The sequence below is a fragment of the Lupinus angustifolius genome, unplaced genomic scaffold (assembly GCF_001865875.1).
Source record: "Lupinus angustifolius cultivar Tanjil unplaced genomic scaffold, LupAngTanjil_v1.0 Scaffold_60_118, whole genome shotgun sequence".
NCBI lineage: Eukaryota > Viridiplantae > Streptophyta > Magnoliopsida > Fabales > Fabaceae > Lupinus > Lupinus angustifolius.
This window is the reverse complement of record NW_017722999.1, coordinates 9154-19365: the sequence shown is the minus strand read 5'-3', so window position 1 is coordinate 19365 and position 10212 is coordinate 9154. Positions and strand designations below refer to the sequence as shown.

The window sequence follows — 10212 nt, the reverse complement described above, 5'->3', positions numbered from 1 at the left end:
CTCTTGCAGCACAAGAAATTTCCCACTAAATATTATGAGTTGTAATTACAATATCTCACCCTGAGACTTCTAATACTTATCACCTTGGAAAACACTCACTAATACTTATCACAATGGAAAACACTTTTCCAAGTAACTCTATCCCCTTTCTTATCACACCCCGTGGAAGAAAGTATTTACAATGAATGAAGAATTACAACAGTGGCTTGGATTGGCATTACAAGTATGAAATGTAATATCACTTGCAATCCAAGACTCTCTTGTATACTAAGTAATATTGCTCAATAAGTTTGTAAAACTTTAGAACAATTGTTTCAAGTAACTCAGAAAAATATTGAGAGAATTTTTCAGAATCGTGTGAGAGTTGTATGAAAGTTGTGTATGTGATTATGAGTTTCAATGTCTTTATATAGGTTTTCCAACCAGCCAAAATGTCTCTTTGAAAGGGTAGAAATTGATTTGAATGAAACCATGTCTTTTGGGTTGAAACTCATTCACTTTGAATTTGAAAATCTAATGCAATAACTCTCAGTGATCAGTTACAACATTGAGCAATCGGTTTCCAAATGTTCTGTCCAACAGTGAATTAAAATTCACTTAGAGTAATCGATTACAGCAAGTTGAGTAATCGGTTACTCAACTTCATTAACAATGGTAATCTGTTACTCAAAAACAGTAATGGATAACTGATTTCTCACTCATGTAACATGTTACTCAGATTTCAGTAACTTGTTACACAATATTTTGAAAATTGTTTTGTTTCAATTTTCTTTAAAAATATTTTGAGCAATACTACTATTATATATTCAAAAGTATAAGATAGAAGTACATGTTTAGACATAGACTAAAAGTCTTGAATACATTGGTCAAGGTTAGGAGCAAGAGATCTTCTTCACATAAGCTATATGGATACATTGGCATTTTCAAATATAATGAAGATATATGATAAGGTATTCTTCATCCTTCAAAAACTTGAAGTCCTCTATGTGAAAGTAAATGAAACAAAATTGGTCATTCACTCACTTTTGCTTTATGCTTCAGATCCCATCAAGAGGTGCAACAAAAGCCTGCATGAAAATGGTTGGCGATTCATACATTGGAAGCTCTGATGAGGTGAGAATTCCATAATATGGACTTATGCCTGAACATCATCATTGAAATGTTTCCAGTTGCTCAATTTTTCTTGCGAATCACGTTCTTCCGCAGGTCACTAAGCTTATGGTGAGGGTGGAAAATGCATTCATAAGCATTTTTCCAACTCGAATCCAAATGAAGGAATGAAAATCTTGAGACCAAAAACAGAGAGAAAGGCATATGATTACATTTTCCATGGGTGAACCAAGATTTAGTATCATATATTTTCTTAGAAACAAGGAATTTTGTTGGTCTTTATTGTTTCCCTGACATTAAAACTTCTCAGGTTTCTTTGCTGGATCAACTGCATCTCTAGCAATAGCTCTAGTTATGGTCATCCATAGGCAGAAAATCATGGATCATCCACGAACTAACTAACGAGTACATGGAAATCATATTTCCCCTTTATAGGTAATTTTACAAGCACATTTTGAAATAGATGTCATGTCTCCTTACCTTCCTAAATTAATAAAAGCTTCGGTTAGAGATGAACATAAAAGGAAGCCGAAAAACACAACTAACTTTCCATGAAAAACTTCCTGTGCAGTTTGTTTGGATTTGTAGTTCTACACATGCTGATATATGCTGCTAATATATACTTCTGGAGGCGATATAGAGTGAATCAACCATTCATATTTGGTTTAAAGGAAGGCACTGACTTAGGTTACTGACAAGTCTTTCATCTTCACTTTTTCCTTGCAGCATAATCACTAGTCATTGTACTAGTAAACCTAGACATGGAGATAGATCCCGAGACCGAAGATTACGGAACACTGGCTGAACTTTTGCCGCTTTCCTGGTTCTTGTAAGGATATCACATTTCACATGCTCTGTCATTGAGTTTTATTTTAAAACTAAACGTTGAATTCATTTTTACTCTGCAGGTTGTGATTGCAATTTCATTTTTCCCATTAAACATCATATATCGACGAAGCCGCGTGTTCTTCCTCACATGTCTGTTTCACGTCGTATGTGCTCCTCTCTATAAGGTAAAGAAAACTTGTAACAACTATTTTTCTAGAGAAATCGAGAAATCTGAAACCTGTTGTTTTCGATGTTATCAGGTCACACTGCTAGATTTCTTCTTAGCAGATCAATTTACTAGCCAGGTTTGTGAAAATGCAGAAAATGGGACTATACTAAGCTCCTTTTTCTCAATAATAATGCTTTTATGCTCTCTGTCCGTTCAGTAATCTTTCAAACTTAGTAACCCTTCTTTCCCATTCAGGGGGTAGCCTTAAGAAGTTTTGTGTTCTACATATGCTATTATGATTGGGGTGACATCCAACACAGACAAAGCACTTGCAGCTCAAGCAAAATATTCAAAACAATTACTTTCATTGTTCCTGTGATACCATTTTGGTTTCGTTTTCTTCAGGTACCAAATTTCTTCCAATTTCTCCACACTCAGCATTAGGATTTAGAATCAAGATTGTAGGTTTTGAAAGCCATTTTTGTGCTAAACAACCAATCTTACTCTTCCTCTTATCAGTGGCTCGGGCGCCTGTTCGAGGAGAAAGACACATTGCAAGCATATAACTTATCGAAATATTTACTCACCATTGTAGCTATTTGCTTAAGGACATCTTATAGTTTGAATAATGGAATGACTTGGAAAGTACTGTGTTGGGTTTTCTCAATATGTACAGAAATGTTTTCCATATATTGGGACCTTGTCATAGATTGGGGACTTGTACAAAGACATTCTGAAAATCGTTCGCTGAGAGATAAACTCATAATCCCTCACAGAAGTGTATATTTTGCAGCTATGGTATGTAATGAACATCTGCAGCAAAAACAAAAGTTGTACTTGGAAAAGAGATGTTTACAATGGACTTTTGTTTCTTTTCATTTGTAGAAGTTGCTAATTTGTTCTAAAAATTTGCAGGTAGTGGATGCTTTGTTGAGGTTTGCTTGGTTACAGACTATACTGAATCTCAATGTTCCATTTTTGCATAAACAATCAATAATCACTATTGCCGCCAGCTTAGAGATCATACGTCGTGGCATCTGGAACTTCTTTAGGTAACAAAGGGAGAAAATTGTTTTCTGAACATAAAGATTAACAAAGAATGATCTTGCATGAGGCTCTTATTGGGATTTGGGAATGAGGATAATTTATGTAAGCAATATTCACTTGCGAGTGGAAAGGATGTTATGGTATGTGAATTTGTGACAACTTAGTTATTAAGCAGTAACCTCACCATTGTCTGGCTCACATCTCATATCATAGAGATTCGACAACTGTTTTACATTGTTTATCGACTACCTAACACAGCATTTAGCTTTTATCTAAGTTTAGGACTGTGCATTTAAGTCTGTGCCCCTACCCTTCAACTACCATGAAGATGAAGATAAGGGATGAATGATTTACGAGGAAAAGCAAGCAGATAACAACATTAATTCCCTTGAATTTTTTGTAAACTTTGTAAATAGTGGTACAATTGTACAAAGATTGGCTTGTTGTTGTTACTCTTGACTTACAGTTATAAATTTTATTTTCTTCACTCTTAATCATATCTTCCAAATGCAAATTGTTTACCAATCAACAAACTATGGAGCTTGGTTGGACCAAATTGGATTTCTACATCAAACTTTAACCTAAATTACTTAGTGCCAAGAATGTCTACATCATTCTAATACTCCAGTTTTCCCCCTTCAAATTTGTCTTTTTACTTCTATTTTTTATAAACACTTATTTCATTTTTTCTTTCGTGCTTCATATGCGTTCCCTGGAAAAAGTGCATTTCTATAATGCTAGCTTAAGATGTAAGTGCTAGCAAACAATTAGGTATAACAACAAAGCCTTCATCTGAATATATAGAATCAAACAGTATGATGCTTTCCCATATGGCTTTTCTTGGCTTTCCCCCGCCTCTAGAAATTGTACTAAAATTTGTTTGATATATTATCTAGACTTCTAATTGTCTCCTTCACACATGTACAACCTACCTAAAACCTGATTCTACTATCTTTTATACAATTAAGTAAACATGGGAAAGTTATTATATCTCTTGAGGTTTAGCTTGATAGTAATCAACTGAATCAATACTCTTTATAGAAAACACAATCCACGATTCAAATATTCAAACTACGAGACTAGCTATTTCATCAACTCTTAACTATCAATGTCACACAGTCACAGTACCACAAATGGCAAATATTTCAAGGCTGTCAAGAGGCTTTACAATAAAAGAAGTTTAAGCAGCACATAGAAGAGAAACAAAAGTATGACAAAATATTTATGTTGGCCGTAGATAACAATCCATAATCTAATATTCAAGCTCCAACACTTACTATTTCATCCACTCCTAAAATTGTCAATACTTCAAATGTCAAACATTCCAAGGCTGTGTCGAGACTCGAGAGGTTTTACAATAAAAAACAAGTTTAAGCATCACAGAGAAGAGAAACAGAAGAATGACAAACTGCACTATGGATAACAAATCCATAATAATATTCAAGCTTCAAGACTTCATAACTTCATCAATCAACCACTTCAAACAATGTCATTACATCAAATAAAATAATTTAACCAAATCCAACCTATTAATATTAAATGGAAGTCATATAGAGAAACGAGGTGAAAGAGCTAAGGATGCAGAAGAGGGAAAAGGTAAGTGATTGCTTGAACCAGCAGAATCTGTATAAAACAGCTGATAAATATCTATCCCCAATCAAGAATCTATAAGTCAAGCTATACTCATTTCTTATTTATTATTCACTACTAAGTACTAACTCTAGCGCTTAAATTGTGCAACTCAACAGTATTTATTCCCTCCCATTGATCCTTTACAAGTTACGACAGAAATATCTAGCAGCAAAATCCCTCCTGCATTCCAGCATTCCTCCACTGATATTAGTAACTTGATATTTGCAATTGGAGACACTATTAAACTAAGTTGCTAGAAATTCCGAAAACTTATTTGACATGTTGACATGTCAACATAATGTAACAAACATGTGGGTTCTATTATGTGTTTGGTGTATTCTATAAACAGAACAAAACAAGACAAAAGACCTAAAAGTGGAACATTTTGGTTCCATCAAAAGCCATGGAACCAAAGAGAACTGAGCAAACATTGTTGTTCTCATTTCTACATGCACACCAAATGCTACCTTACTATCTAGTCAAAGGAATTAATCTTCTTACTATTAATTGGAACCTCTATTGACCAATTTCCCTATAGCTTGTTACCAAGATAACAATCAAAATAGAATCACTAATTACTAAATGCGTCAGCACAATAATAAAAACAACTAAGATAATTAAGGACAGAACAAGATAATACACTGAACATAAACACATATCCGCACATCAAATGGAAACAATCGAAATATAGGCAGGCACACACAGATCATCAAGTTCCAACAGATCATACTCATACACTCAATCTGTCTTCAAGAGGCACACACTTTAAATTAATAATCTTCGTATTCTAAATGCTGCTACAGATCCTATGTAGGTTAACAGGTTGTATCATGTATGCAAGCAAAATAGCAAGCTACCTCATGCAACGAGGCACTGTCTGTTTACAATCATATATCAGGGACAAATCCATAAAAGCTTGCTACATATCTTCAGAATTCATCATTTTGACTCACTTCCTTCTACATATCATATCTCAAAGCATATCTTCAGTTATTATATTGCATTTGTAGAGTAATAATAGTTCACTCACCCCAGCACAAGAAGAGGCACCTGAATATGATCATGGTGCTTCTAAATTTATTCAATAACAAACCTATAAGCATATTACCTTGTTCAACTATTCAAAGCAAGAACCAAGGTATATTGTACAACAGAGCAAGAAAAACAATTCTGAAATTAACTAATCAAAGCCAAATATAAATAACAAAATATATAAAAGAGGGAATGGTTAGGACCCAAAATTGCAGTCACTGCATAACATAACATTATTGAAGAGAGATAGATCACTATCTATCATTAACCTATGAATTCAAGTAAGAAATTGTTCATCATTCTAATTATTGATACACCAAAAAAATTGAGATTACCCAAAAAAACCCACCTTCTCAATTACCACTCACAATCTTTAACATCCTTTACTATTCTATAAATTAGAACAATAACTTAATAAAATTGAATCTCACTTTTCATCATTAGATTTAGAACCAGAAGCACCACCGTTTGGTGCATTCTTCTCAGATTGCGCCTCCAATTCTTTTTCTTTCTCCAATTCTTCGACGGCTTGTTTCTCCGCCGCCTTCTCTGCTCTCAATATAGGTTCGTAGTAATCAGAATGAGAATCCATACACTGTTTCAACACAGCGGTTACCTTAGCGCACTTTTCAACTATATCCTCTTTGTTTTTCTCTGCTTCTTCGATGCAATTCTCCCAATCTATGAACGCGTCTTTGCACCCACCTGCTTTCATGAACAAGCAAAACCCGCACTCTCCTTTTTCCTCTTCTTCTTCTTCTTCGACGTCTCTTTCCTCTGCTTTGGGTGGCTCGGGAGACTCCGAACCTAGTGGAACTGGAGGAGGGGTTTCTACGGGTTCAGCTTCGGCGGCGAAGGGTTGCGACTGTAGAGGTTCGGAATCGGGAGAAGACATTGGTTCGGCGGAGATTGGTGGTGGTTTTGGGAATAGGAATAGATGCTGTTTGGAAAAGGTAAAACCTTTTAAAAACTCTTTTTTCTTTAGCTTGCTCTTTAAGTTGGAACTTGAGAGCAATGTTTGGAAAAGAAAATTGTGCTAAACCCTTTCTTTCATTGGGACTATATATAGTTCATGAAAAATATTTATTCCTCGCAAATTATCTCCTTTTTTTCTAAATTAATTTCACAATAATTTCGAATTTATGTTATCAAAGATAATATTTCACCAAAACTCTCACAGGTCAAAAGAGATTACTCCTTGCAGATTATTTTTATTCTTTTATCTAAATTATTTTTACCCTAATTTAAATAATATAAAATAGTTTTTAAAATTACAAACTCCACTAAAATTGGAATAAAAAACAAACTCCACTAAAATCGATTTGTTTAATATTTATTAAACAAAACAGTAAGATTATATTTGATTTTCAAAAAGTATAGATGAGTTGGATCCCAATACTTATTAAGGTTAAGTAAAGTTGTTCTCATTGTGCTATCAGTACTTACCTAAACATCAAATAAATAATATTTTCTATACATCTAACCTAACAAATGAGTGTTGATTTAAGCAGTTCATTTTTTATATTTCATAAACAATGTTTCGAATTTAAATTTTATGTGAGAAGATACTTCCGCAAAGAGAGCTAATTAGTTATTAAGCTAGCTTAGAATATATTAGATGATAATGATACAATTAATTTGACTAATTTTCTTTTTTAAAAAAGATATTGTTGTTGCCCTAATCAACATTTATTAAAAAGAATACATTCTAATTGAAATTTGTTTAAAGTTTAAAAAATATTGATCAATAAGAATGCTAACTATTTTTTATATAACAATAATATGTTTAAGATTTGAACTTTTTATTAAAATAATGAAATAGATAATATAATTTTACTTAATCTTGTGAAAAAATATTCTATGTAATACAATCGATTTAATATTATAAATTAATACTTCTATATATAAAAGTGCTTAGTTGGTGTAACTCTATCATATTAGCTGGAAGGTTCAAAACTTCAAACCAATTATTTTGTCCTTCCTCCTCCTTAAAAAGGTAGTTTGTATATATGAAGTACGGATTCGCCAAACACCATCACGTGTCGGTGTCCGACACGTATCCGACATGGATACGCTCAGATTCGCGAAGGATACGTATCTATAGAGTATTTAAAAATTAAAAAAATAAAATAAAATAAATAAATATTAAGACACGTATCTGATTCGTTTTCAATAAAACAAGATAAGATAGATTTATTTCTAATAAAATAAGATAAAATAGATTCGTTTATAATAAAATAGGATAAGATAGATTCGTTTTCATTAAAATATGATAAGATATATTTGTTATGGAGGTCAATGATTTTAGGATAGATTCGTTTTCATTAAAATATGATAAGATAGATTTGTTATGGAATGATTTTAAATTTCCATTATATTTTTTACTTTGGATATTTTGATTTACACTTATAATTTTATCATATTTTATGTGTTTTTATTATTTTATACGCGTATCTCTGAACGTATCGTATCCTGTATTTTGGAAAAAATGCATATTGATGTATCGGATACATATCGTACCCGAGAAACGTATCAGTATTTAAAGTAATAAAATTTATAAAATGAATTATAAGTAATAATGATAATTTTTTGTATAATCAAAGGTATCTCTCACTACTTATAGAGTGGTGATTGTATTCCTAATAAGTGTTGCTCATAAGAATCAAATATTTAACATTTTATTTATTCTAGGAATATAGTGAGGTCTTACACCACTAAATAAATATATTGTTTGGTGAAAGATTTAGTTTTAAAAAAAACATTTCAAAAGATTGTTTTTATTTAAAAATAAATGATATAAATTTATTATGAGTGGTAATACGATAGATTTAATTTCATAAATTATAAGATGTAAGTTGGAAGTATAAATTATTAATAAGTGATTTGAATTAAATAATACTTTTATCTATAACTAAAATTCATGTAGACAAAACTAAAATAAGCTCTTCCAAAATCTTAGATAAAAATGGCGAAAATATTGTTCCAAATCAAAGTTTAAATAAAAATCATGAAAATTTTGCATTGCGTTTATGATTGACTAATTAAAGAAAGAAACATTATATTCAAAAAGAAAATATTTGATAGGGTGAGCATGACTCAGGTAAGATCTGTAATTTTCTATTTTGATGTGAGTAAAAAATATGAATTTTATTTAATCTAAAGATAGATAAGTGAAATTTTTAGATGAGATATTATTTTTTTAATGTTTATCCAATAAATTTATAATTAAATAACTTACTTTGTTAGTTATCTTGTAGTCATGTGAATCATTATCTTTTTAGAGTTAGGTGTGTTTCAAAAATATATTTTAAAATACAGGTGATATTTTAATATATTATTCTGATATTCATATATGTTTGGAATACATAATGAATTTACATTAAATATATTTTATGAGTATTTATAATTTGGTAAACAATTTATTGAATCATATAAATGATATTATTTATTTAGTAACAATATCAGCCTTTTAGTTTTGATTTGAATAATTATGCTATTAAGGTGAGGGAGAAGACCATTGTGATCTTAGAGTATTTCATAGAATTTTTTTCTCCGATTCCCTCAAAAGTTGGAGAGTCTTGTAGATTAGGAACTCTCATGTAAATTTGCTTTCCATGTAAGAGTTCTTAATTTTTTATGACGATGTATATAGTCTAAGATTTTGGTTGTGTTGAAAATATATGTGTATGAATTCGTTTTTGTGTACCATAATACGACGTGAGGTACTCGCTTATGGTATTACATCGTCATGAAAGGTTGCGAAATATTTCTATTTGTATGCATTTAAGTATTTGTGATAAAATTGATAATTGTTTTATGTGTCAAATATTTGCGGTAAGGTTGTAATTTGGAAATATCCCAATTGTAATCATTATGTTGTTGATTGTTGTATTGATATGAAAAATGTTTAAGGTGATTGTTGTACTAATATGAGAATTATATAAGTTGATTGTTGTATTAATATGAAAAATGTATAAGTTGATTATTATATTGATGTGAGAATTATATAAGTTGATTATTTTATTGATATAGAAATTATATAAGTTGATTGTTGTATTGATATAGAAAATATAAGTTGATTGTTGTATTGATATGGAAAATATATAAGTTGATTGTTATATTGATATGAAAATATATAACTTATTATTGTATTGATATGGAAAATACATAAGTTTAAAATTAAAGTTTTGCACATTGATGTTGGATCACTAAGTTAGTGTCTTGAGCTAGTCATGCAGACATGGCATAGTAAAGATGCAATGAGGATCATACAACTAACTTAGTTAATATTTTTGAAAAGATTAAATTTGTTGAGAGCCTATGACTATTGACATACTTGAAAGTGTAGTGAGATTTGTGATTTTACCTAATGATCTTGGATACTAAGTTAGTGC

At 31.1% G+C, this 10212-nt stretch overlaps 1 protein-coding gene and 1 pseudogene across 1 annotated transcript; one reads left to right on the top strand and one right to left on the bottom strand.

Moving 5' to 3' along the window:
- Window positions 1–876: 876 nt before the first annotated feature.
- On the top strand, window positions 877–3180 carry LOC109339195 (annotated as a pseudogene).
- Window positions 3181–6014: 2834 nt separating this feature from the next.
- LOC109339194 (actin cytoskeleton-regulatory complex protein PAN1-like) lies at window positions 6015–6839 on the bottom strand. Its single transcript, XM_019576605.1, has one exon. It carries the CDS (start codon window positions 6711–6713, stop codon window positions 6246–6248), a length of 468 nt encoding a protein of 155 aa, XP_019432150.1. The 5' UTR covers window positions 6714–6839; the 3' UTR covers window positions 6015–6245.
- Between the last annotated feature and the right edge of the window lie 3373 nt (window positions 6840–10212).

Bases quoted from the DNA above. Each gene is read 5' to 3' on its own strand.
- LOC109339194 (XM_019576605.1), bottom strand. From the start codon at position 6,713: ATGTCTTCTCCCGATTCCGAACCTCTACAGTCGCAACCCTTCGCCGCC.